This window comes from Vidua chalybeata, chromosome 17 (genome assembly GCF_026979565.1).
Source record: "Vidua chalybeata isolate OUT-0048 chromosome 17, bVidCha1 merged haplotype, whole genome shotgun sequence".
NCBI classification, from domain to species: Eukaryota; Metazoa; Chordata; class Aves; order Passeriformes; family Viduidae; genus Vidua; species Vidua chalybeata.
In genome coordinates this window covers 2,054,909-2,082,860 of record NC_071546.1, presented here as the reverse complement: position 1 = coordinate 2,082,860, position 27,952 = coordinate 2,054,909, and the positions used below count along the sequence as shown (strand labels likewise).

Here is a 27,952-nt window from a genome sequence, read left to right as displayed (position 1 = left end):
AGACCACCAGGAATGTGCAAGAGCCTTTCCTGCAGCCCAGTTTCTGCCCTGCCCTATTTTCAAGCCCACAAACAGCAGTTTCTTTCCTGCAATGATCAAGTACCCCACCATAATTTCTGACCTAAACTGCTGCATGCACCAGCTTCCTTTTCCCTTTGCTTCTACACCTCTTTCAATGCCAAAAAATCCTTGGTGATTACACTGAGTCCAGCTCAGGGTGCCCAGTGGTTGCACACACATGTGTCCAGAGACACTGTTCACGCTGACTCCCCGCCAGCAAAACCGAAAAAGGATTTTTGATTATGTTGGTGCATTGTTTAGTTATTGATTGGAGAGAGACTTCTAAAAGGAAAAGGTGTTGGAGACTGGATGGAGTTTGGAGCACCTTAGTCCAGTGGAAGGCGTCTCTGCTCATGGCAGGGACTTGGAATGAGATTTCTTTGAGGTCTCTTCCAACCCAACCCATCGTGCGATCTATGATTCTGTGAAAAGGGTGGGGGCCCTGCAGGCTTGACCTGGAGACTCTGCAGCCTTGGAAAGGCCTTGCCAGGCTGTCCCCTGGCACCTCACCTCGGTGGACTCCTCCTGCTCGTTGATGACGAGGAAGGCATCCTCGGTGGCCTGGCGCTTGGCGTCGGCGATGGTCTGCTCCATGCGCGCCCGCTCCGACGCGATCATCTCAAACGCCTTCTGCTCCGCCTCGGCCACCGCCTTCTGCACCTCCGACATGGCCTGCCGCTTCACCTCGTTCACAGCTTCTTCTGGAAGGAAAGAGCAGCCTCACCCACCCGCCCTGGGAGTGAGGGGAGCCTCCCAGAGAAGCACAGCTCCAGCAGTGTGTTCCCAGCACCAACGAGCGGCAAGGCCGGCCTCAGTCCCACGGGATCCCTGTGGCACCACAGAGGAGCAGAGCCCTTTGGGAAAGCCAGGGTGGGGACGATGGCAGCCAGATGTGCACGTCCTGGGGCGTTGCTGCAGCTGGGCTCTGCTGTTTCTGCACAGCAAATCCACAGCACGTGTGTTTGGGGTTTACCCCGGGCGATCCGGCAGGATCCCGGCCGGGTCGCCGCAAACACTCACCGGCTTTTTTCCAAATCTCCTCCGTGACGTAGCCCGTTCCCGACCTGCTGCTGAACTCCCGCAGGGAATCTGCTGGAGCAAGGGACACAGGGAAAGGTTGGCAAAGCCTCATCCCACCCAGCTGCCGCTCACGTGCCCAGTGGTAGCTCAGGCCATCACGGGGCAGGGAAGGATTGACCGGCTAAAACTCAAAGCAGAGGATTTCTATGGTTAAAGCCACTCCTCAAACATTCAGATGATAAATTACAACGTTTAATTATCGCCTTGCATAATTTATGACTCTGTATAACCTACCTCCTGGTACTCTAAAACAACAGGCAATGCTTATAAATGTATGTTATCCAACTACTGCACTGTCCAGAGGCTGTGAGCATCAATCTGCACACCAGCAGTTTACATCAAGCACAGCACTTCCCAATCCCAGGGCAATTCAAAGGCTTGAACTGATGGACAAACTGTCCTCCAAGACACCTGGAGATGCTGCTTGATGTTAACTGAACCTTCTCACAAGAGCAATAGAGCTTGAAAATTATCCCTAGGTCCCACAAGGGGAGAAAGCAACAGCTTTCCAAATCTGTATAAAAATTTTAAATTATATCACCTTTAACAACATGGGGCTGGAAGTGTATTAGTCATGATATACTTAAATATAGGAGGGCTGAAAGCTGGCTGTGCCCCCCAGGCTGTCACATACACCCACTGCTCCTCAGGCTTGGTGGCAACTGGAGCCAGGGGCACTTGGATTCCTTGCAGGATTCACTCTATATTTTGTATACAAACAAGTAGAATATACATCAAATTGACATTTATTCTTGCTGGAAGAAATCCATTTTTATTACTGAATAATCAGTGGGTTTTTTCCCCAGAACTTTCATTTGCATTGGGTTTGTTTGGATGGAAATCGGAATTACATTGAAATAAATCAGCATTTTAGACTTGTTTTTTCTATAGGGTCAAACCCTGCATACTGGATGGGGAAACCAGTCAGCTTTGATAAAGTTGACTCATGATACAAAAATAGAATTAGTAACACAGGTAGCTATTACACTTACAAAAGCCTTTGGTATTTTTAGAATAAATAGACCTTGACATTTAAAATCCTTCAGGCAAGAGGGACTGGAAGGGGGAGAGTGGTGGAGACTAACACCTCTTCCCTGCCTTTTCACCCCCAGCTTTTTGGACCAACTTTGGCCAGCAGTGACAAGGAAAGCATGAGCAAAGGTGCCTTTAGATGCTGACAAAAACTGCTCCCTGTGTCGCCTCTCTGCAAATCCTTGAGAAAAATACTTAAGCACTTTGTAGATGTGACAGCCTGTGGTTTTTTGTTTTGGGGTTTTTTTTGTTTGTTTTTTTTTTTTTTTAATAGAAGGCAAAATAGCAGAAGCCCCATTTATTTGAGCCTCTCTTTTATACCTTAGTTCACTACAGGGGCACCTGATTGGTCATTTAATCAATACATTCCACATGATTGGCTAATTAACAAGACACCCATTTGTAAACAACCTTATGAGAAAAACAGCAGAACAGATTGTTAAAAAACACCACCTGCAGACTGTTTTAATATTTGACTATCACTGCTTATCTCCAGCTCCCTAAAGCCTCCCAGGCTGATTAATGGGAAAATTTATCTTGCTTTCTCTCTCTCTGACCAGGCTGTCACATGCACGGCAGCGCTTAACCAAACTCATCCCACGACTGGCACGAACGCCCATCGCTCCGTGCCCTGCTCACCGCTGCCCGCGGAGTCGGCGCTGGCGGGGCTGTGCTGGCGGCTGAGCAGCTCGGCGCCCGCCTTGCGCGGCTCGGCCGTCTCGGAGCAGCGCCTCTTCCAGTAGTTGAGCTCCTCCCTGTCGGCCTCCTGGCAGCGCCGCAGCACCGCCATGGAGCGCCGCGTCTTCTCCACCATCTCCATGATGCAGTTCAGGGCCTGCGGGGGGAAAAGGGTCTCCATCGTCTTGGATTTCACCCAGGAGGGACCATCCCAGGCAGATGAGACAAGAGCGAGGTGGTTTCCCAGGAGTCGGGATGGTGCCGTGTCCAAGGATACAGCACTAGGTAGGGTCACCACAGGAGGTGGCTCAACACCTCCAGGACACGCTCCTAAAAGCAGAGAGGAAAACCCCACCACTTTCCTATGGGATTAGGGCTGGTTATGCTGGTGTCAGTGCTCCAGAGTCGCAGTCCAACTCCAAATATTCAGCTACTGGGCCTCTGCTCCACCCCAACACCATCCCCTCAAAAAAACCCATTAGCTTTGAACTGTGAGGTCTTTCTGCATTTATGATCAAAGCTGAATTTTAATCCCATCTCTTTGACGGAAACACCAGTGAAGCGCCTGGAGGAGCTGCCTTGCTCAGAAGGAAAAAGCTCAGCATAAAATCTGCCAGAAGCACCAGGTCTTGCTGTTGGTGCCTTTTTTGGTCCATAAAAGGCTGGCACCTCAGGGAAAAAGAAGTCTTAAAATGCAGTAATGATAGGTTTACTAATTTTGTAAGTCCATATCCTGACTGCACTTAGTGCATCTGTGCACTCTGTGCTGGCCAGGGCTGGGGCAGAAAAGATCCCAGTGGGGATAAAGCTGAGTTTGGTTGCTCAGCCAGCCATGGCAGCACCTGGCCGTGCTCTGCAGGAGAAGGTCCCCAGCTCCAGACACTTCATCCACACCAATTTTAGTTTCCACTGACCATGGGCAGAGGAAAGCGCTACAGCTCCTCTCAGCCCTCCCCACCATCCACCTGCTTGTGGTGTCTTGTTCCTCCACCAGCCACCAGGAGAGCCTGGATATGGTATCAACAAGGAAATCACCAACTGGAGCAGGTGGAACACTGGTTGCTGCTTCCCACAGAGCTTCCCACAGCCCCTGCCGTTCCTTACGTGATCGAGATGCTTCCACTCATCCGCCCACTCCCTCTCTGTCAGGCGGTGATCCACCAGCTCGTCCTGGTAGCCTCCATTCAACCCTGCAACAAAACGCAGCCACAGAGGGATTAGATGGACCAGTGGAGAGAGAAGTGGCCCCAAAGCAAGAATAAAGAGCTCTATTTCCAGCTCCACAGAGCTGGGATTTTAAAACACATCTCCAGGTGGCAGCTCTACAGGGGTAATTCCATGCTGGTGCTTTTTTATCCCTGTCTGCTTCACTGTCTGGGAAGTGCTACAATCCACTTGTGGCTCCAGTTCTGACCTGCTTGTGGAGCTGGTTCTCCTGTTATAAACTCACAGCAGCTCAGAGCCTGCGATTCAGGCTGTTGTGCTGGAAACACATCATGCACCTCCCACACATCCCTTGGAGAAACAGGGCAGGGGGTCAATCTCTACTCTCCTGCTTTGGAGCTCTTGGAAAAGTTAATTTCTATTTCCCAGTCCTCTCTTTCTACCTGCTGGGTTGGCTATACTCAACTCACACACTAAGTCCTTCCTCCTCACCCTCCGAGACTCCAGCCTTCATACAGGGAAATACAAACTCTCAGTCTTCCTGTTTGTAACTGAACTGTTTCCTCTGAACTCCCTGCAAAGAATCAGCTGTGAGGATATGCCCAGCATCAACCATCTTTGGGTACGAGTGGCCAAGCAAAGACCAACACCAAAGCCCAACCAGGAACCCTCCAGGCTCTCACCGAGCCCGCCGTGCCTGTCCCGGATCTCTCTGTGCTCCAGCATCTTGCTGGGGTCCCTGTAGAGGTGGGAGGTGGCAATATCTTCCAAGGTGTAGTGCTGGAGGGGGGGCGGGGTGGGGTGGAACTGCCCGCTGGGGTTCATCAGGGGGATGGTGAGGGCAGGGCTGTGCCGGGGCGCGGGGCTGATGGTGCAAACCCTCTTGGCTGGAGGCTCTGTTGGCAGCGGCTCCCTCTCAAAGCTGCTGTCTTCCCTCCTGCAATCACACCAGCAGAGACAGGCATTCCTTAGCATCCCATAGATGTACTCAGATGCAGATTTGGAATCAGCAGGGTTTGGGCAGCAATGATTTTACCACGGGGTAAATGCAGAGAGCTCAAACAAATGCGCTCATTTTATGAGGCGATGCACAAAGCGACCCCGTGAAAGAAAAGGGTTCAGGATGCCTGAGTGTTGTGATTCATCTCTCTGAGCATGACCAAATTAAAATTTCACAGTTTTTATAAATTTGAGGCATGCTCCACATAATTGCATAACAACTTTTATCTTGGAATAAAACGTGGTGAAAATGAAGCGCATCCTTCCCAGCCCTGCCAATGCCTCCGCTCATTGCCTTGGGGGTGGGAAACTGCTCAGCTCCCTGGCTCGGGCTTTTCAGTGCTACCCAAAAGTCCCTCTGGGTCACACCCTGCCTGAAAGAGAAACCCAACCTGAATTCATAGTGCAGCAGGAGCAGTCATTGGAGTCTTAGAACAGCCAGAATAGTTGTTGGGAGTGATAAGATCCTGGATGCTGCTTAAAGCCGTTGTCAGCAGCAAAGATAAAACAAAAGTCACGACTTCAACAACTGAGCAGAGTGACAAAAGCTGGTTTTCACCTGTCTGGACTGTGCCTCTTGCCATTGCCATTGACCTCGATGAGCAGCTCGGAGGAGTCAGCGGGAGACGTGGTGTTGGTGTTGAGCAGGATGTGCTCGTGCTGTGCCAGGTACTGGGAGGGCGTTTGCTTGGCAGCACGGGCACAGTGCAGCAGCTCCCGCTGCAGCAGAGGGAGGTTGGCCTGGAAAACAAGCACAGGGCTGGATTACAGCAGGGCAGGGGTTTCCAGCTGTTCCAAAAGCTTTGGTCTTCATCAATAGCTCAGAGCAGTAACACCTGTGACCCATGAGCCCCACTCAGGATCCCCCAGCTCCTGGTGTCTGCACTGTCAGATTTACCTGTATTTTCCCAGGAGCCTGATGATGGTAGACCCAAAATCCAAGTGTTACAGGAAGCACTGTGTGCTACCAGCATCTAGTTACCCAGAGATGTTGTGGAATCCCCATCCCTGGAAGTGCTCAAGGCAAGGTTGGACAGGGCTGGGAAGAACCTGGTCTAGTGGAAGGTGTCCCTGTCCATGGCAGGGGGCTGGAATGAGATGGGCTTTAATGTCCCTTCCAACCCAAACCATCCTGCGATTCTGTGATTTAACCATCCCAGACAGACTCCGTGTGCCAGCACTTCAAACATTCTAGATCTGAACATTTGCAAATAAGATCATAGGCTCAGAAGCTGCCACATGGAGCTTGGTTTGCCTCCTTTATCTCCAGCACACAAGCAGACATATGTGGCACACAGCACAACGTCAGCCAGTCCCACACGGCCAGCACTACGCTCTGTGCAGTCTGTCTTGGGCTCCAGAATTGCCGTGGTGCTTGCAAGGAGAGCTTTCCCAGCAATGTCACAGTGCCAAGAGGCACACGGAGTGTCAGCAAGCCCCAGCAGCTCCCTGTCACCTTCAGGAAGGGGATCACAAATGGCCGGAGGGGGAAGTTGGTCGCCTCTTGCAGCTTGCAGTGAAATTCCTCGATTGTCACCGTTGAGTTCTGAGAAAAGAAATTAAGAAACGAAATGGCAATTTGTTCTTATTTTTAGACATGTGGGAAATGGCTCCAAATGAACAGAACTGGGAGGGAGACAGCATCTGCTGCTCCAGGACTGACAGTGTTTGCATTGGATCCTGCTGGATGCAGCCAGCAAGGCTCAGGCCAGCGGAGCAGGAATGCTGCACTAGGAGAGGGGGAACTGCCTGGCTCAGCACCCCCCAGCTCCAGAGTGGGAGGCAGAGGCTGACTCCAGGGCAGCAGGACACAGCTGCCATCTACTGCATGCTGGGGCAGGCTGTGGAGAGTCAGACTTTGATCCCAGCTGCCCAGAACTGCACACCTTCAGTTCTGCTCATCTAACCCATCCACAGAGTCTCATCAGCCCCTCTGCTCACTGTGGTCCTCTCCTGGTCCAGCCCTGCCTCCCCCAGGGCTGCTCAGGCTGGGGAATCCCTGGGACAGCAGCGTTTGATAATTGCATATACAAAACTCAGCCCTGCAGCAATAAGCACAATCTGGGGTGAGAACAACAGCCAAAGGGACCTGGACAGCTTCTCCTTCCCTCCCCAAAAGGGCAGGTTAAGGTACTACCCTACATCCATGGAATTAAATATGCTATATAAATGCAGCAGCATTTTACATCCATTGCTTAAGCCCTGGGAGTGGCCCTGAGGACATGGACAGACTCAGGTTTGCCTTGGAAGCAGAAATGCTCCAGGCTGCTGCAGTTTAGCTCCCTTCAGTGCCTGCTGAGCCTCAAAAGAAAATGTGCCAAAAAGCAGAGATCAGTGCAGGAGCCCCACTGGGTGCCCCATGGGACCACAGCTGCCCAGGGCTCCAGGGCCTCAGTCCAAGGTCACAGAATGGGTTGGAAGTGTCCTTAAACCCCATCTCATCATCTCATTCCACCCCTGCCATGGGCAGGGACGCCTTCCACTATCCCAGGTTGCTCCAAGCCCCATCCAGCCTGGTCTTGGACACTGCCAGGGATCCAGGGGCAGCCACAGCTGCTCTGGGCACCCTGTGCCAGGGCCTGCCCATCCTCACAGGGAAGAATTTCTTCCTAATATGCAATTCAAACCTCCTTTTTTTCAGTTTAAAGCCATTCCCTCTTGTCCTGTCACTCCATGCCTTTGTAAAGCACGTGGAGTATCGTGTCTAATGCACTGGACAGTATTTCCCCCAGTTATTCTGTATAAATGCAAACAATGGATACAATTCTACAGCAAGATCTGTTCATTTGGGTTTGAAGGGTGTTCTCACGGCAGGGGTTAGGAATGAGGTGATCTTTAAGGTCCCAAATCAAACCATTTTGTGATTCCATGATTTACAGAAAAGCTTTATCCAATTCCTTCCAGCTTTCCTTAAGTTTAGCTGCACACAAGCTCGTGCCTAAGCCCCCGGACCAACAGCTTTTTGAAACATAGCAAAGGCAAGAAAAAATACATAATTAAGTTTCTCAGGAAGCACAAACATAACAGTCCTGCTCAGCAAAGATGCAAACAGACGACATTGTGTGCCAGGAGCTGGGAAAAGCCAGGCAGCCTGGGACGGTGCAGGACTTACCACGAGAGCCAGAACGAGGGTGCGGACCTTCTCCCCGATCTCTGGTGAGATGTCATTCCCAAACTGCTGCAGGGTGGTGAGGAAGCGCTTCAGCTTGCTGAGCTGCCGGGCTCCACACGTGGCTGGGAGCTGCTGGTTGGTCAGCGAGGAGGAGGAGGATGAGGAAGGGCCGTTGCTGAACCTCTGGGGTGGGGAGGGGGCCCCGTTCAGGGTCGGGGGGGAATGGTTTATTCCGTTGGGCACTGCAAAGGGGAGACAGAAGCGATGCTGAGCACCAGATGGGCACATCCCTGTGGTCTGGTGCTGAAGTGGATCCATCCTCCAGCCAGGAGGCTGCTGCTGCTGCTGAGGGGCACCTCAGGTGGCTCCACCTCGCCTGAGGAGGGCTGGCAGAGCCTGCCCTGTGCCTGCCATCCCTCCCTGGGGATTTACAGGGAGTTTTGCAAACACAGTTGTTTTTTTCCCAACCTGGTCCCATCTGAAACTTTGCCTCCTGTAAGTGGTGAGCATGTTGAAACAGACTGAAGGGCTGGAAGTTTGGGAACTCGGCAAGGGATTAGGATAAATTGTTGACATCTCCACGCTGTGGTTGTGCAATGTTGAGCCCTGTCTGATGAGCAGCTGTGCACTGGGGCCCCAGATCAGTATAAACCCAGAATTTCAGAGTGAAAAGCACATCACTGGAAATAGAGTCATAGCAGATCCACAGGGTTTATCCTTAAAAACCCAGCCCTGAATCCCTTATGGATTTAAGTGCTGACAAGGGGGCCATAAGGTATAAAAACCATTTCAAGTGATGGTGTTCAGAGAAGCCCTGAAACCACCTGGCAGAGCTGCCCCTTGCCTGTGGGAGGAGCAGAAACTTGTGAGAAAAGATGCCAAAATTTCTGCTGCAGCTTCACGAGGATCATAGCAAATCCTGATGAACCCAGTGAGGGGTTTTTCAGAGAAGACAGGAGGTACTTGAACAGTTAAACCACTCTGGGGCATGCCAGGGTTGGAGGCTAGAAAGGCTCCACACACCTGGACCTTGGTGGTGAGCACAGGAGGGAAACTTAACCAGAGTCAGTTAAGATGCAAGGAAAGATAAGGCTACAGAGACTAACAAAGGTGGTTCCTGCTAACCAAGGGGTGACAGCCCTCACAGACAGATGATGAGATGAAGGTGAAGGCCAGCACTGAGAGAATGGAGGTACAAAGGCAATGTGAGCTCATGCCTTTTGTTATGGAGCAAAGCAACCTGAAAAACTGCTGCTCTTAACACACACTCCCAAAGCAGCAAAACAACAGGGACATCAGGATGTACCCACAGGTACAGCTCCACAGAGTACACCAGAGCTGTGTGAAAGGCAAGGCCTTTCTGGTAATTACTCATAAAGGCCTTTATTTCACTATAAAAGGGTTATAAATAGGGTGAAGCTGCCAAGAGAAGCTCCTCTCAAACAGCAAAGGCTGTGCAGCTCCGTGCTCTCCGGCAGCCACAACTGAGGCACTTTCCCCCTTCTCTATTTCACTTCCTCTTATTCTTTCAGATGAAAGTCTGGGGAGAGCAACAGGCTCTATTTATACCTCAGGAGAAAGGGGCTGTGAGACACCCCTGGGGCTGTGGGGGACCCTCGGGAGAGGCTGCCAAGGAGGGAGCAGAGGATGCTGGTGGACAGGGGGATGCCGTTAGACACGGCCCCGTAACCGCGCTGTGTTTTTGGGCTCAGCCCTCCTGACCCTCTGCCAACGGCACCACCACAGGGCAGCTGGCAGTTATCTGATCCTGCACACCACCAGGATCTGCTCCACCACAGACCACACAGCAGGGCTGGCACCTCCACTTCCAGGTGAGAGCACAGCGCTGGAACAAGCGAGGCAGCGTACCAAGACCAGTGGGATTGCTGGTTTGGGGACAGCAGGATGATAAAATTCCTGGGAACAAAGTCATTTAAGGCTACTCTTAAATTCTGCCTTAGGTCCTACACAGTCAAAGGTTTTGCTGCTTCTCCAACCCTGTGTTAGTGATCCACAGGCAGGTATGGCTTTGTTCCAACTGCTCCACCTCACCTGCCCAAGCCAGGGCAGGTCACACCCCCACTGAGTGATCAAGACCCTCTGGTGCAACTGAGAAATGAAAAAGCAAGAATGAACTTCACCATAGGTCACATCTCTCATGTGTCTTGGAAAGAGGCAATTAAGTCATCTGCAATCAGCAGATTCAGGCTTCTTGGCCCTTAACAGCATGCCAAGCATCCTCATTGGAAAAATTAATTTCTGTCACTTTGCTAATGGTCTTTTTCTGCCTGAGCAAAAGGAGAGCCATTAAAAACGCCTGAGCACATAAAGATGGGGACAATGTGTCTGGCGGGATAACCCAGTGATTAGTGCTGCTGCCAGCACATCACAGTGTGTCCTCCAGGAGGCTGGGCTGGAAATCTGCAAACCCCAGTGCCAGCATGGAACTCTGAGATAGCCCAGACACTGTCATGGACAGCACAGCAACGCAGAACCAGCTAGGGAACAGTCTGTGCAGGGAAAAAGGGGTGAGGAGAGCATGGAAAATATGCACATGCCATGTGTGGGGGTCAGATAACTCCATGCCCAACAAAGTAAAGCAGCTTTGCTCCGGAACAATGCTTTTAAAAAGACATTAAATGGCTTAAATGATAGCTAAAGAAGGAAAAAAAAAAAAAAAAAAAGACCTTTTCTAGTCTGTAAGAAAAGGCTGAAGGTCCTTTCCATCCATGGAGTCACCTCTGAGCAACATTCAGCTAGAAGAACTGGGTGCAAGACTGTGCTACAGCTGGGCAGGATCAGGACTGACTGTGGCTTAATAGGAAAGACTACAAAGAGAAGATGGAAAAAAGAGAATCTGGATGGACAGCAAGGAATTTTCAAGGCTGGGAAATTAAAAAAATGAAAAACTTTCTAATCTCAGCTGCAGGAATGATGTCTGCAAAGTGAGATACAGCAGAGTGGGAATTAACTCCTCCAAAAGATAAAGAGGAAAGCCCAGCTCTTGGTTTGCTTGAAGCTGACCTGATAAAAGATTCAATTTCCTAAGGAGTTTATGGTGGAAATCAAGGCTGCACCTGCAAAGAGAAAGCCTCAAGAGCACCAGGAGCAAGGCAGGAGCAGGCAGGGGGGCAAAGGGGGATTACACAGCCTCTTTTATGTCCTGCATGCGCTACAGAACTGCAGCAAAGCCCCGGTCCCCGCTCCCGCACGGCCAGGCAGCATCACCCGCCGTGCCCTGGCTGATGGCTTGGCCACCCCAGGGAGTTCTGTGAGCAGAGCCTGCCCTGCTGGCTAGAGCTGGTCCCAGGACAAGCAGCAGTACTGAGCTAAGCCGGGCTTACGTGCAGTCGGAGTGAAGGACACGGGCCGGGGGCCGCCGGCGTTGACGGGGGGCAGCGGCGGCATGTTGGGAGGAGAGGACCTGGACTGTATCTTCACTTCCACGGGCGATCCGGGCATCACTGGCACCCTCTTCTCACCAGCAACTGTACCAAGAGAAGGTGGCAAGGCTTAGTGACAGTCACTGACACGCACTTCCCCGCCCAGCACGCCGGGAACGCTTGCAGGGGTGAAGATAAGAGCTGGGGGAAGTCACATAAGGCTCCCACGCTGCTCTGGAGGGCCCCGAGCTGGGGACAGGCACCAGGGGTCATGCCTGTGGTGTCTGTGCTCACCACCCCGCTCTCCTGACTCCATCTCCTCACCCCTCACGCCCAAAGATGCTCTTCAGAGTGTTTCTGTCGATTTGCTTTGCCCCTATTTAAGATCTCTCTGGTACACACCAGATGAGCCTTTCCAGAGGAATCCCAACCTCTGGGAGCCATGCAAGCAGTACTATGGACTTGGGCTGTGCCAGAAGTGACTGGAATGGGCCTGGAGTTGTAGAAATGAGCTGGTATCAGTTACAGCCCCACTCCTGTGTGCAGTCTCTGGTGTCCAATCTATGACCAGCTCAAACTGCAGCTTCCTTTCCAGCCCTGAGGGATGTCCCAGCTCAGGGGAACAGTGTGACTGCAGTGTGACTTACACTCCCAGCTCCAGTGGCTGGGATCAGCTTCACAAGACAAAAAGGAAGAAACATCCTAATGTAATACTGGGATGCTTTTTTTTTTTTTTTTTTTTTTTTTTTTTTTTTTTTTTTTTTTTTTTGAGAGTGGTGTTTTGGGGATTTTTGGTTTTTAAAATGCACACAGCTCAGCAGACAAAGCCTAAGGATCTCCAAAGCACAATTCCTGTGGGGTGCTCTGTACTGCACTGCCAGCGTCTCCAGTGCCCATGACCCCAAAGAAATCATCCCTCTGAGATGATGGTCCCCACTCCCTGCCCTTCAAGCTGCCTCTCCCCTTGCTCAATTAACTCACTAATGAGATGTGAGCATCTTGTCCCACCCAGGAACACGGCCGGGTCCCCAGCACGTCCAGCTGCACCCCAGCTCAGGCTGTGAGGGAGCTCAACTCAACTTCCACCACTCCAGCAATGCAAGCTGGGCTTGGGACCATTACCATCTAATTTCTTATCCACAGCTCTTACCAATATCTGTCAGCTGCAAGAAACTCAGCTTTTGAGCCTGGGCAAACAATGAAATGCTGCATTCCCATAGAGCGCTGAATAGGTGGCAAAATTCTGCAACACAACCCAAACTTGCTACTTCTCGACTCCCAACAACAAAAATGCTGCTTTTGAGAGCAGAGAAAACACAAACTGGCACCTGAGCCCTCGTGCTGCTGCCTGGGATCTGCTCTGTCAGCCCCAGCACCTGCTCAGCCACTGAGCTGCCTCATTTATTTTCCTTATGGCAAGTCATGGGGGATGCCAGCGAGGTAACAAATGAACTTTGTTATTCCCAGCATTTCTTTCTGCTGTTTGCAGGAAGGGGAAGCAGGGATAATGCACACTGAAAATCCATGTTTTCCTGCCCTGTCAGTACAGGTGGAATAACTTGGGTTGGAATTGCTACAAAACCCACATCTGAGAACATTTGTGTCTTCATTTATTGAAGCCTGCTTTCAAAAAAAAAAGGGAAAAAATTCTAGGCTTTGCTTTCATGAAGTAGAGAGATATTGAGCCAAGGGGAACTACTATTAATTTTAACATATAATAACTACATTAATCCCATATTGCAAACTACTGTACATGTGGTCCAGCTTCCATACAATTGAACCCTGATGTGCAGACCCTCCCTGTCATTCCCATGCATGAATATGATATTCAGATGAATAACCATGCATTGAGGTAGGAATGTGACATCATTTATACATGTAGGCACCTACTCCAGCAGGTCAGTTTATCAGCAAGAACAGGGAAAAATTCCTGACTTTCTTTCCTCTCTACATAAATGCAGCAAAACAGTGAAATTTTGTACACAAAGTTAGGGGTATTTCTACCACAAAAAGTCTGAATTGCCTCACTCAGGCAAGGAAAGGAAACATTGCTAAATGACCCAAATTCTTCAATCAAAACAGCACTAATTGTTGCCTCTCCAGCACTCAGTGTCAGCTGTCCAATGACCCATCCAGGGACCCACTGTCACCCACCTGCCTCCTCTCCTCCCCCTTCCCATGAAACCCCCTTTTCCAGGTGTACATGGCCAACCTGATATTGCCATACTCTGGAGAGCATGAAATCCTTAAGTTCTCTCCCTATTCCTCCCTAAAATGTTCCTAGGGCACATTAAGAAAGCTGAACCGATTTGGTTAATTTACAGGCAGGGAGATAAATTTCACATAGAATTTATAACCCCAAAATAAAACCAGCTACTGTGTGAGACACCAAAACTGAAGCCCACAAGAAGCCAACACCTTCTTTTCCAAGCCCACTCCAACAGACAAGAAGCAAACAGGATTGTTAAATTTAAAAGCTTCCTGCTAATGACCTGGGGCATCTATAAATGCAGCTAAAAAGCATCTTTCTGAAGCTCTCCTTTTTTAGCCCAAACATGTCCATTTAATGAGAATCATCTGAGCAAACCAGGCTGTGACCAAGGGTTTGAGTCAGCCTTGAGTTGACCTGGGGCTAAAGCTGAGCCAGTGAGCTGCTCCCTGGAGAAAGGCTGCCTTCCTTGTCTCATTCTTTCACTTCCAGCACTCAGAAATATTTACTGGCTCACCAAGAGCAGCTTTTCAGTGCTGCCTCCATTTGCAAAGGGAGGATGCAGAGAGGCTCCTCAAAACATGTGCAAGTCACCAGCTGAGGCACTCACCTAAAGAGTCAAATGCCATCATAGACTTTGGATGATACTCTAACAAGAATAATTGTTGTCAATGACTGAATGCTCTAAGCACCAGAGCAAGATACCTGCCCAAACTGGAAACATTGCACTGTTTTCCTACGAAAAACCTCCTCCTTCCAAACCTTACCTGGATCAGAAACACAAATGCTGTTGTTACTTCTCAAGCAGTGCCTGCAGGAGCAGGCCAGACATATTTATGGCACAACACTTTGGCTGTCAAGCTGCCAGATGTCCAAACTTTGCAGTGACACGTGCTCAGCTCTGCACCAGATCCTGCCCAAGGTGACCAGGGACAGAGGCGGCAGCGACGTGGATACCTGGGTGGGAGAGCTGCCTTCCAGCCTCAGACACACAGGAATTTCCCACAGGAAGAGGACTCAGAGAAAACAAAACCCAATGAGATGCTGTTTTAGTCCTGGCTCCACGCAGGAATTCCACCTCCTTCCAGCAGCGGTGGCCTTGCGGTGCGGATTTCACAGCTCTCAGCAGCTCACGCTGCCGGCTGGGCACGGGCAGCTGCAGCCACAGAGCAGCCTGTGCTCCTGCCCTAGATATTCCTGTGCCCCATTTAAGGAGCCCAGGTGTGCAAGAGACCAGAAAGCCTCAGAGCTGTGAGTACACCTGGAGCCCTCCCTCCCTCCCTGACACGCTGCAAGGCGCCGGGTTCATCTGGCTCCGCTCTGGCTGTCGGTGCGCACCAGATTTCCTTTGCTGCTCCAGTTGCCATCCTGGCGTAACAAATTAAAAAGGAACATATGTCAGGATTAAGTGCAGCTGATGATTTTCCTTTCTGGAGAGGAGAAAGAGCAAAGTGACGCAATGGGACAAAACACCAAGAAAAAATCTGGGGTCTCAACTGATGCTCAGAGAGGTCCCACTCCTGCAATCCCAGCTCTCCAATACCACAGCACATCTCAGGGGGGCAGTTTCAACACCAGCTCCAGACAGATCTCATCCTGTTTATTTTCTTTAAAGAAGTCTTCTACCTATAGTGTTTAGTACAAAGAGAGTGGTGCTGTGACAGGTAACATCAGCATTTACTTGCACTATAAACTGTATGAAGAAACTGCTTCATTAAACTCTTCATGCCTGTGGGCTTGAGAAAAGGGAAAAGGCAGAAGAAAAAAAAAACAGCAACAAGTTATGGAGTATCTCAACTACACTGGAATTTAATTTAATCCTTAAATTCCTTTGGCAATTAGAGAATAAACTAAGTGATGAAAGAGATGTAGAAATAGTGCATGAGGAGAACTGGATGTTACCTTCCCCCAAAAAGCAAGATTAGGAACAGAAGAGTGACAGTGAGGCAGACAGACACAAATGGTCTCCTCATCCACTTCCCAAAGTTCAAAATATAATTCAAGGCAGTACCAGGAGGTGCTCCACTCTGCTCAAGAGAAAGCCTTGATCTAGATTCCCTGGCAGTGCCGTGGATTTGTTCAGAGCAAGGGAAGAGAGGAAGAGCCACTGCTACAGAGCAGAAAATGGGGATGCTTTATATGAATTTACAATGCAGTGTCTGCATGGGCACAATTTAACCCAGTCACCTCCCTGAGTGGTATCTTCAAGCCTCTCCTGATGCACAGGTAGGATTCCCCTTGATTCCACAGCACAAGAGTTAAGCAGGAAGGATGAACCTGCATGCCCTGGGAGTGATTTTGGAGCTGTCATTTGTAAATAAGCTGTCATTTGTAAAAAAAGAGTCAGAACTGTGTCTCACCAGCCCATGTGCCAGACTTGAGCTCTCCAGCTTTCTGCAGAAGACAAACCATGAAATATCTTGGAAGAAATAAGAGAAAACTACATGAAACATGAGACAGCCCTGCGACACCAGCAGCTATGCCCAGGTAAGGGTTTGCTTTTCCCTTTGGCAGCTTGCAGGACAGAGAACAGGCTCAAAATCAGACCTTGTCAACAAAGCTTTTACCACTAAGTGGTTACATTGCAAACCTGTAAATTAACAAATTTCTGAATAAAAGGCTGTGTACAAGGGTTTGCCCAATGGTTCAGTCTCAGGAGGGAAAGCATGTACTGATTTCAGACAGAAAGAAGTTTAATCATGAGAAGATTAACCATAAGATGTTTTTCAACTTTCATCTGGAACAGGCAGAACATATTCATAACCTAAAAAGCCTCTCCTCACCCCAAAAAGTTAAAAGCCCCAAATTCATACCTGCCTCTTGAGAGCAAGGGACTGGAGAACTGTCCCAGTAACAACAGCCAAGGTCAGGTCCAGCAGGAGAAATTCTTTGGTCACCCATGAGCCAGGTCTGAGCTTATTCCAGAGCCAGCAGACAAACAGACACCCCAGAGGTGATGCAGCAAGGGAGATCAGCCACACCTGTCTTTGCACTGGCCCTGACACCAGGGTGAGCACTCGGGCTAGAGGCATGAATTATAGACCCCCTACAAGTCAGCAAAATGAGCCCTTCCTACAAACAGTCCTTGGAACTTCTTTCCCACCATTTACACAGATCAGAGTCCCTGGTTTTAGATAAAGCAATGCCAAACTTGGCTAAATGGATAGAGAGGGCATTGGAAAGAAGGAAACGAAGGAGGGACAGATCTTTAACAACCCCCTCTGACCCAAACTGTTCTATAACTCTGCAAGTAGCTCCATGTCTCATGCTGGAGGGCAGGCCAGGGAAATGCCCCGGCCCAGCCATGCCAGCCCTGACATCCCCAGCGAGGAGGACGTGCTGCAGTTGGCTCATCACTGGGTCCCTGTTGATCATCTGAATGCAGACGAGAGGCAGCATCAGTGTAACCTGACCTGATAATGTAAATAGGGTGAAATGAAATATGGTTCGCCACCTCCCCAGCTTTGGCGAATGTTTATTTTGAATAACATGCTTATCTGCTCCAACTGCTCACCATCTGTTTTCAGTCTCCACCAAGCTAATATTTTTCACATTTAGGAACTGAGAAATGGGAAGAATTACATTTAAATTTTATTAACATCTTTCCTCTGCTCCAAGGTTGCCTTTCCCTCCCCTTGATGGCTCTAAGCCATCTGTAGAGCACCTTTGCAGTTCTCCAAGGCATGCAGATGAGAGGTGATCTACATGCAAAGCAAGAGCATCATTACTCAGGCTTCCAGAAGATGCCATTTACTGCTTCTCCACCGCAATTCCCTCCCTTACCTGCTTCCAGCAGCTTCCCCAAGCTCAAACTCAAATCAAATCGTCAAGGGAAAAGTAATATTTAATCTTTTTGCAGCATTGCTGCATCAAAAGGCGATTGAGAGGGAAGACTGAAGATAAGCATCAGGAACAAGGCAGCCAATACAGCAGCTTTCAGAAAAAGAGGATGGTTGGGTCTGTCCCAATTTGGAGGAGAGTGAGACACTGGGAGGTCTGTAGTCAAGATGACTTCTCTCTACAAATATTGACATTTACTTGCTTGTGGGGTGGTTTCTAGAGGTCTTTCTTTGCTTGAGTCAACAAAAGGTGATTTACAACCAGCACTGCAGAACACGAGTGTGTCACATAACCAGGTCACCAGCAAGGGCAGGTCACATGAGGTCCCTGTCCATCCTCCTCCCTCCATGCCATGGAGCTGGCCAAGATACTACTACAGCAGCAGTGCCAGTGGGTAACTCATTTCTCTGTACAGATATTTCCTCCACTCCATGTGATCAGCCTATTTTTACCCCGTTTAGCTGGGTTTTATGGCACATCCCAGCTCCTGAGCTGTAAGATGCTGTGGGAGTGGAGAGGGCTCGGCACCTCTCAGGAGAGCCTTGCATCACACAGGAGGGAGCTGCTGAGCCTGGGATAGGCATTTTATAAATCAAAAATAAACGCGTGTATCTCCATTGCCATCTAGTCCTCTCCCACACACAGCTGTTTCACTTTAAATCTCAATTCAATGTGAAACTCAGATAGAAGAACTTGAAAGAGCAAAGTATGTTATCGTTCACAAGCAGTCCAGAAAGCAGTTAATAAGGGAAATAAGATTAATAATTTATTCCTGAAGGCAGACTGCAGATCTTTATCCATCTTGCCCTTCAGTGATTTTTATAAAATCCTATTAATGTGCCTGGCTCTAGGAACTCAGCAGTAGCACAGGTTGGATTTCGAGGCAGTTCCCAGGCAGACAAGGCGGCAGCAGCTCCAGCTCTGCCTGTGCCATGGCCGTGTCAGACCCAGCAGCACAAACCTGCCTGCAGGGCACTCCTGCCTCTTGAGCTCTGCCCTCCTCTGGGGCCAGGACCAAACCTGTGGGATCTGGGATTCGCCCCACAAACTATCACATCCAACACACCCCACAGCTGTTGTACATCAAGCCCCCAAACTGATCTTGCTTCTACAAGAACACAATCCACCCTGTTGTGGTAATCCCCACTCTCCTGCTCTCTTTCCATGAAGGAGGCAGGCAATAGCTACCCTGACAGCCATTTCCACCCAGGAGCTGTTGTTGTTCTAGCCACCACACCACAGCCATTCCCTTCCCACACCACTAGCATCCCTACAAATAAATTTTGGGTGCCCAAGTTCATCCCCTGATATCCCTGGCAGCAGCTTTTGCTCATCATTGTCTCAAAGGGATGCTGTGAGCTCTGCCAGGGAGCCCGAGGTGCCCTGGTGCATGGAACCCTCCTCATCCTCCCCAGCTGACTGCTCTGCCCTCATCAGAGACAGCCACCCTGGAGGGAGGCATACACTCCTGGAATATAGCCCAGGAGAATACATTCCTGGAAACCAAGGCCTGCATTGCAGTTTTAGGATAGGAAGCACTCTGGGGATTGAGGGGAGTGACGCAACCTCCCCAACCACCCCTTTGGCTGGGTTATAACGTGGGACAGGGCACTCGTTCAGCAAAGCCAGAGCTGCTCACTAATTCATTTGCTTAGATACTGCTAAGTATTTTGGTAATTTTTCAGTAATTCCTTGTTCCATTTAACATTACAGAATCAAGACTATTTTTTTTTAAATCACCCACTCCCATAACAATATTAAGCAATATTTCCTCCCCTGCACTATTTACTCCTTGGGCTAAAGCACTCGGAATGAAAAATGAAAGCAGTTACAGATATCAAACGGGCAATTATCACAATCATGGCAAAAAATTAGTTCTTAAAAGTCTCAGCCTGCTGCATTGCTCTCCAAAGCCTCTGACTCCGAGTGGAACAACAGTGGCGGGAGCAAAGTTTCCAGATGGGAACATCTGTGTCTCATTTGCCTCAGGGAAGAAAACACCAGGAAGATTAACGGCTCCTGAGGCTGGTGGAGCCCAGACACAACACGTACAGAAGGGACACCATGGAGAAAGGCTTGGAGCAACAGCCTGCTATCAAAGATTGGGTTTTTTTATTAATGATTATTTTGTGGTGCTTCTACACGTGGGGAAATGAGATGTCAGGGCAAAAGAGAGCTTGGGTATTACTTATTGTTAATGCTGTGTAGAGTGAAAGCAAGAGTTGAGTTAATTATGCTTGTATTAAAAAAATAAAATAAAAGCAGCACTTTTACCATCTCAGCTATTTTTAGATAGAAAAATTAATTTTAAGAGTTGGCTTTAAGGGGTTACACTCTTAAAAGCTCTGAAATGGCTCCCTGACCAGAGCATCAAGGCCACGGATTCACCCCTCTGGGGTCCAGTGAACACCAACTTTACACCAAAGAGTAAGAAGTGATCCAACAAGTGGGAAACTCATGGTTGAGTGACCGAGTCTCCCCTGGCAATGGCAGTAAAAACCTGTTTCCCTCAGGAGCATTCCTTAAATTCTGCCACAGTTTAGGAACCACATTTCCCAAGGTGGGCAGGCGTATAATCCACAGGTTATACAGCAAAACAACTGAGCACTGTAATTTTGAGAGTGCAAATCTGTTTTTTCATTCTGCCTAGGCTAAACACTATGCAGTAAATAAAGCTGAAACTTTTGTACCTGTAAAATTTTGGGAGGTCCAAGAGAGGGGAAACACAGTGAAACAAGCTCTAAGTTTAGAAAGCATTTTCCACCTTAACAGAGGCTTCGAGACAGCCTTTAGGACATGATTTTATCTAGCCCTCATAAATCCTTTCAAAACTTGGACTGCTGGCCATTTAACAAGCAGCTCCACCCTTCTCCTGCTCTCCAGATGAAACACATTCGCGCTGGGCTCCATTTTGTTCCCTCCTTCTCCGACCCAGCAGCCCCAGCAAAGCAGCAGAGCCTGGGGAACCGTGGTTAATTGGCATCCTCTAATTACTAATTAGCTCCAAGGGGCTCTCTGCAGCTCCAAACAGTCAATGGGAATGCATCCACTGATTTAAAGAGGCTTGGGAAAAGCAGAGCTGCTGGAGCAGGCTCCGAGGAGTGACCCAAGGAGCTGCACAGGGAACCCACAGCTCCCCATGGAGGATCCAGCACGGGGCCACCACCACTGCAGCCCTTGCTGGGCTTCTCAGGAACGGCTCTGGAGGAGCCTCAGGGAGGGTTACAGGGTTCTCTCATCCAAGGGGAGCATTCCCAGGGGGTTCTGGCTGCTCTGCAGCTTCTCCTGCACAAGCGCCTCTTACACAGGTGCTGCAGTTAGAGGTGTCTGAGCAGAGTTTGTGGTTTAAAAATCCATCATAAGAGATTTAAGCCACAAATTCATCCCACCACCACCCCACAAACTCCATTTAGGACCCTGAGCCTCCTTGCTGCCCGACTTTACCAAAAGAAATGAGGAGAGGGCAATGTGCACAGAGCAGATCCCAGCAGGAGCTGATGGCCACCAGTGCAGCGAGGCCACAGCTCCCACTCTGCAGCACTGCCCTGCTCCCTGCTGAGCTGCTCCAGGAAACCCAGGGGAGCACTGCAGGTCTGGCATTCCCATGGCTTCCCCAGGACAACCCCCTTCCCAAGGGAATCCTGCAGCTTCTGCACTGTGAGTCTGGTTCATCCCAAAAGTGATGGTCGCCAGGTGAGTGAGCCTCTTTTTTCACTGCCTGGTGGTTTATGTCCCAGCTCTCAGTTTCAGCAGGAAAAGCTGTGGGAAAGGAGGACATTTTCTAGCCAATTCCATAAGAAATTTAGGAGGTGCTGAGAAGGGTGCTGTTTCTGGGTCAGCACAGTGAGCCCCTTTGCTGAAGGCTTCCCACCAGCAGCCCTGCTGTTCTCATTGCGGGATGAATCCCTGCCTCTCCAAGAACAACCATTCTGGGAGTTTCCTCTGAGAAAAGCGTCCCATCCAGCAGAGTCCACTCCACTGCCTGGTCCATTTTTAACCCCAAGCAGCTGAGGGATGGTGTGAGATCCCTTATCACAGTGCCTGGTGAGCTCAGATCCCAATCCCACAGCTCCTGGCACTTGAGATCCTGCCCACCCTGTGCCTCTGCTCCCAGTTGGCTGCTGGGAATAACTGTGGCCACACGCAGGACAAGTTCCTACAGGGACGTGCACGGTCTGTACAACAGCTCCCACAGATTGTTATGAGGACAGCAAGGTTTACTCCAGATTTTTGTCATCAGAGAACCCAGAAATCCTTCAGCCACAGCAGCTCCTTCAGGAGAGACAGCCTTGTCTGTCCAAATGTGTCCTTTCCTCAGGCATCCACAGCAATCCTGCCTCACTAGGTACAACAAACACAGGCACTGTCCATGACCTGGACAGGTCCCCATCCCACACTGACACACCCCAGGGATCTGCACAGCAGGGCAGAGACAGCCTGGAGCACCTCAGAAGTTCAAGCAACACAAGGAAAAAGGAAAGAGTCTGAAAAATCATTAAATCTTTTAGAATAAAAGGATGAATTCAAACCCTCCTTAAAATCATCCAGTGAATATTTGGGAGCTTTAAACCTGATTACTAAAGACATACAGAAGGAATTTAAAGTCAAGCTTTAAAACCATTTAAGAAGACATCCCTCTTGCTGTCCTCCATCTTCCAAACCCTGCTGCTTGATGGTTTGGTCCCCAACACTATAAATGAACCTTAAAATCAGCACTGACCTCAGAAAACAACCAGTACTGAGCAAATCTGGATTTCTTAGAGCATCATGAATATCACTGAGCACAGGGATCTGGGCTAAGGAGAACAGGAACAGCAGGTCTGGGGTTTAAGAGTAGGGGTATCCAGTGAGTAGAGAGTACTCCAAATAAGTAAAGCACAAACTGGGATAAAAAGATCTCTGCATACCAGGCAGACACAAAGCAGCAGTGCTACCAGCTCAAGCACCACTACCAATAACTGTAAATAACAGCAATTTAAAAAAGCACTTCTGAAAGAAGTGAGATCTCAAGGCAGAAAACCACATTTAATCCATAACAACCAACGTGACCACAGAGAGGCACAAATAATACCAAGGACACCCAAAGCCATTAGAAAAGCCTATATTAAACTAGAAACAAAACCCCAAAACTAACAACAAACCTGTTTGTTAAGCACAGACCAGGTACAAATCCTGACCATCTGGAGAAGAAAGCAGTCCAGAAACTCATAGTCAGATGGGCCAATTTAGATGAAAACAATGGTCATTTTAGCAAAATCAAAACAGAAACCAAATGCAGTGCAAAACAAACCATAACCAAGTTCTACCACAAACCCAAAATGAAGCAATCAAGGAAGCATACAGAAAAACATCCCCCTTGGGTCCCTGAAGTCATACCATTTCCAAATATAAAGCAGACTCGAACACAGAGTCTTCCCTTCTCCAGAGGGAGGCTGAAGAGCAGGAGCTCATCACTGCCAGCCAGCCCAAGGGCTAAAGCTCCACCAGACTTTATCCAAAATTGGGCAAGTTGTCCAAGAAATCATGAGGAACTTGGGAAAGACTTGGAAAATCTCTTTTATCCTCGTTATTTACAATCTCCTACAAGTGCCAGAGGGGACTCCATCCCTCTGTCAGTGTCTGCAGGGAAGGGTCACAGCAGGGACCAGACTCTGCTCTGTGGGACAAGAGGAACGGGCAGGAACTGATGCCCAGGAAGTTACACATGAACGTGAAAAACTTCTTTACTGTGTGGGAATGCCCAGGGAGGGCAAATATCTCCCTACTGGAGGTGTTCCAGGACTGCCTGGACACAGCCCTGTGCCACGTGCTCCGGGATGACCCAGCTGCTGTGGTCCCTTCCAGCTGGACCCACCCTGAGCTTGTGTGACCAGGAGTGTCCCTTGCCCCACAGCCAGGCTGGCTTTCCCAGGCAGCCCTGGCACTGCTGCCCACACCAACACCCCTGTCACTGCCCTGCTGATATTGCTGAGGTAGCCAAGGCTCACTAATGACTCCCCAGCTCCCTGGCTCTGTGCAGAGCTCACTTCATTCACTTGGGCGCTAAGTGCATTCAGTGCTGCCCAGCTAATAGTCCCTGCCATCACTGGCACACACAGGAGCCCTGCCAAGATGACAATTCTGCCTCTTAAAAACACTCCTCACACCACTACACAAATGGCTCCTCCTCTGTGCCCCAAGCCTGACCAGCTTGTGGGAAATTTCCACCATTCCCTGGAACTGGCAGCACAGGAGGAACACACTTAGGGGTGTGTTTTGGAGGGGCCTGATGATGTAGAGGGGCCCCTACACACCTGGAGCCCCACAAGCCAGCATCCCCTGTAGAGTCCAGGCACAGAGAGATCAGGATGAACAGGAGAACCATCAAAGTTCAGTGTTTAGAATCATGGAATGGTTGGGTTGGAAGGGACCTTGAAGATCACTCTGTCCCAAACCCCTGAACACCTTCCACCAGACCAGGTTACTCCAAGCCCTGTCCAACTGGAACATGAACACTGCCAGGGATGGGGGATCCACACCTTCTTGGTCTGTTCAGGGAATTATCCCAGCAGAGATGGGTGCACAGCAGTGACTGTTTCTGTGTGCCTCCTTCCCCTCCCTCTCGTGGGCAGCAGAGGTGGAGAATTTCCATGGATAACCTCTGGAGACTCAGTGATGCACAGGGACTGGAGAGGGAAGGCTGGCTCAGCTGCTGCTGCACTCGCTTTCAGCCCATCACACAGCACAGACAAGATTTTCCAATTCATCCTTCTTAGCGTTGTCCTCAAGTAGTTACCAGTAACTTGCATTAACCTGCTCCCCATCAACTGGAGCACAGGGCAAGACAAAAACCCAAAAAGCTCAATTGCCAAAGTTGTGAGACCAGGGCACAAAACAACCCAGCAAAGCCCCAAGTCTGTTCTAAACTGTCATCTTCCTTCCCTGGTCACAGCAAAGCCTGTGACACGGCGCCTATAAATTTCCTCTAATGATGCAGCAGTGAGGCAGAGCCCCATCTGTGCCTGGGCACAGGTGAGACTTTTCACTATCGTGTAAGTGCAGGCTGCCTTTCAATTACACTCACCAGCCCATTAGGCAAATTAGATTTGCATATGAGAGGATAACTAGAAAGTCAAGAAATAGGCCCTGAAGGAAAATACATTCTATAAGCTACATGTCCCTGGGAAGATGAGGACAGGGAGTTTGCTGTCCAGCCCTCTAGAGCTACGTTAGGTTTTCACGGTGTTCAGGTTTCTCTCAGCACTGGCATGGGTTTGAGGACAGCCTCTCCACTAGGCAGAACTGAAGCCAGACAAAGACATCTGCGTTCCCTGCGTCCCCACCTCCCTAAAAAGATGCCCATTTCTGCAGGGCTTTGCATCATTTGCAGGTTCTGCCTTGCAGTATGCTGGAAAGGAGATTAAAATACTACTGGTGTGAGAGAATTTCAATTGATCCCACCTGGGTTTCAATAACATATCACTGAACTACAGAATTATTTCCAGCACCCTAAGAAGGTCCAGAGGGACATGATACCCAGTGGTATGGCATTACACAGGTGTCCCATGTCACTGAGGACACTCATGTGGACTAAAGAGTTCTGCTCAGGTGATTCTGAAGAATTCATCCGCCTGCACACACTTGTTTTTTTTTCCTGGTGAGTGTATGTAAAACAGAGACAACCTAGCTCATCTCCCAGAATCCAGATGGCACTTGCAAACCTTGTCTGTGTATCAAATGTTGTTTTTTAGATCAAGTGTCCCTGGTTGACAACACAGAACTTCACGGTGCTATCTTTAGAGAGGCTTCTCTGCAAAGAAACACCCTTGGAGCATACGTTGCAGGAATATGCTAATGTGGCAGGGTGTTTTCAGCGGCCACAAATGGATCTGTTCCTGGGAGCTCAGACACCCCACAAGCAGCTGAGACTGGCTGGAGATGAAGGGTCACCCAGCCCCTATGGAACAGATGCACCAACAAGTTAAAAATCGCAGACAGAGGTTAAGGTACACCACTGGAGAGATGCAGGGTGAGCTCACAGCAAGTGCACTCGCACACAAATGATGATTACCAAAAATCCCTGCTGGAAGAGTGAGGGCAGCTCAAAACAGACAGCAAAATGCGAGACTTTCCGTTCCTTGACTTCTCCTACAAGTTTAGAGATTCTTACCCTGTTTCCTGTTCAGCTAACTGCAAGGATCTTATAAAAACCCAATGATTTTTCTTCCTCAAGGTCTTCACTTCCTCCTCCACATTTCATGCAAAGATAAAAGCAGCGCATGCAAAGTAAGTTCTTTAAAACCAGCCCATTAATAAAGAACAAAACTCTACAAAACTTGCGGTTTGACATATTTCTGAGATGGTCATGTTACCTTCAATGAAAAAAAAAAAATGGTAGCAGTTGTTAAAAGAAAACACTAGCATCCCCCAAAAAAACCACCCTGAGTTGTTTTCTATTCTCCTCAGCTCCAAGAACAAGAATCATCACCTGCATGTGAAAAAGCATGAAAAAAACCCTGACTTATACACACTCCTCACTAAGCAGCAAAATGGCCTAAGAAAAAAAACAAGAAAAAACAAAGAAAGCTGCAGAAACAGGTTATGGTACAGCTCAACCCTGGGATCAGAAGGTGACACCAACAGCACTGAGGTGGCAGAAATAACCCCTCATGCCCGCTGCTGAAAAGAACATTTCAGAACAGTGACATCAGGTAAAGCAGCAGCTTTTGAAAAAAGAAAGTGATCCAGGAGGTAGCTCCTTCCATATTGCAGGCGCTCACAGTAAACACCATATGGCCTGTTAATTTAATTAGGGAGAAGAAACCCCCTAAGTTTGAGATTTGACTTTGAAGGGTTTAAAACAAGTCTGAGGAAAATCGCTCGAGATATTCCATGAGCTTGCCTTGCCTCCTTCATCCACCTTCTGACCCGCTGTACCCAGTGGCTGTCCCCAGGCTGCACGGCACCCCTAAGAGCTGGGATTTTTTTAGAAGTCCACCTTCCCCACCACTGCACCTGCACAGATGCTTCCCAGGAAGAGCTGAGTGGTCCATGCCAGGCAGCCAAGCCAGGAGAGGTCTGGATCAGGAAGGAGGGACATGCAGTAAATAAACCAAGTACTTCAGCTGAACAATATTCTCAGATAGAAACCAGAATTTTTATTTTAAATCCTCACAACCTACATTGGCAGGTCCCACATATCAAAGACAGGATGCAGCTCGTGCTGAAGGTCAGCCTGGCAAATGGTGGAGCACCAATGCTGAGACACAAAGCCTTAGGGCAAGTCCACTCCCCATCCATAAGTAAGTTTGCATCTGTAATCTTGAGATCAACCAACCAAGCTCCAGACTTCTGTATCTGAGCAAAGTCTCAGTGCAGTGACTCTGCTGAATAAAATGTCATTCTCCATTATGGATATATCTTCCATGTCTCTTTGTGAGCAGAGAGGGGCATTTCTAGGATCATTTCCAGCTAGAGGTTTGCTTTCCTGCATCTGTACCATGATGGGACACCGCAGCACCTCTGCCACGCTGCCCTGCCAGGTCTCTGCTCAAACTGCTCAGTGCATCACCAGCAGGAACAAGAGAGATCCCATGGAAGTGGCTGCTGGGGCACCACCAAGAATGCAAAGCCACAAAAGGTGATGATTCCCTGAGGAATGGCTTCCCAAGCTGGAACAGCTGAGGCATACCAGGTTCTGGTAAGGTCTCACCTTCAGCAGCCCCTGAGGCCCAGGCAGGAGCAGGAACACCTCCATGGTGCTCCAAGGACCACCATCCCCTCACGAGCTGCTCTGGCAGGAGCCTCCAGCACAAACCCCACCAGCACAGCCTTCGGGGGTCCCAGCTGGGTGAGGGAAACCCAACACTTCTCCAGAGAGGTGTGACCGACCGACCTCAGGCCTGGGTCAGGGCTTTGGCCCCCAGGCTGCTCGGACAGGGGCACAGAGGGAAGCTCTGCCTGATGCCTCCAGCATGGGCATGAGCTGCCACCCTCCTCCACTCCTGCCTGGCACAAAGTGGGTCAGGCTGCGTGGGCCGATGGCACGTCACAGGACGTGACCCACCCGTGCTCCCCAGCGTGCCTCTGAAGAGCAGGTGCATTTCTCAGGCCCAGGCAGGGCAGCAAGGGATGCTCCCTCCCTCCTCCTCTTGCCAACTGCAGCCCATCCTATCGTGAGGAAAACCCAGGGAATACCCCAGGGGATATTTTAGGAGATCTGGACTTTCATGGAATCTGCTGCCCTGTAGATAAATCGTACGAGGAGAAAACCACATTGCTCCTAGAAATTTGTAACCTCAGTTGGCATGGAGTTTCTCCTTGGCTCCTCTCAACAGCTGACTACACTCACAAATTAACATCCCACTTGTTTAATTATGTTTTCCTTTCCTATCCAGACCCAGGCTGGGATCTGTG

General features: G+C 49.5%; 1 protein-coding gene across 5 annotated transcripts in view; it reads right to left on the bottom strand.

The window, feature by feature from the left end:
- Window positions 1-27,952, bottom strand: part of CBFA2T2 (CBFA2/RUNX1 partner transcriptional co-repressor 2) — a 58,141-nt gene that overhangs the window by 4,283 nt on the left and 25,906 nt on the right. For 3 of the 5 annotated variants that reach the window (XM_053958719.1, XM_053958723.1, XM_053958721.1), the window contains exons 2-10: window positions 11,470-11,613; window positions 8,126-8,367; window positions 6,470-6,559; window positions 5,573-5,754; window positions 4,698-4,951; window positions 3,955-4,040; window positions 2,812-3,007; window positions 1,081-1,152; window positions 571-761 (exon numbers count right to left, since the gene is read on the bottom strand). In XM_053958719.1, the coding sequence (XP_053814694.1) occupies window positions 571-761; window positions 1,081-1,152; window positions 2,812-3,007; window positions 3,955-4,040; window positions 4,698-4,951; window positions 5,573-5,754; window positions 6,470-6,559; window positions 8,126-8,367; window positions 11,470-11,613 (1,457 nt within the window). Of the gene's footprint in view, window positions 1-570; window positions 762-1,080; window positions 1,153-2,811; window positions 3,008-3,954; window positions 4,041-4,697; window positions 4,952-5,572; window positions 5,755-6,469; window positions 6,560-8,125; window positions 8,368-11,469; window positions 11,614-22,933; window positions 22,965-27,952 lie in introns of those variants that run through there. The other 2 variants (XM_053958722.1, XM_053958720.1) reach the window with 2 other exon arrangements.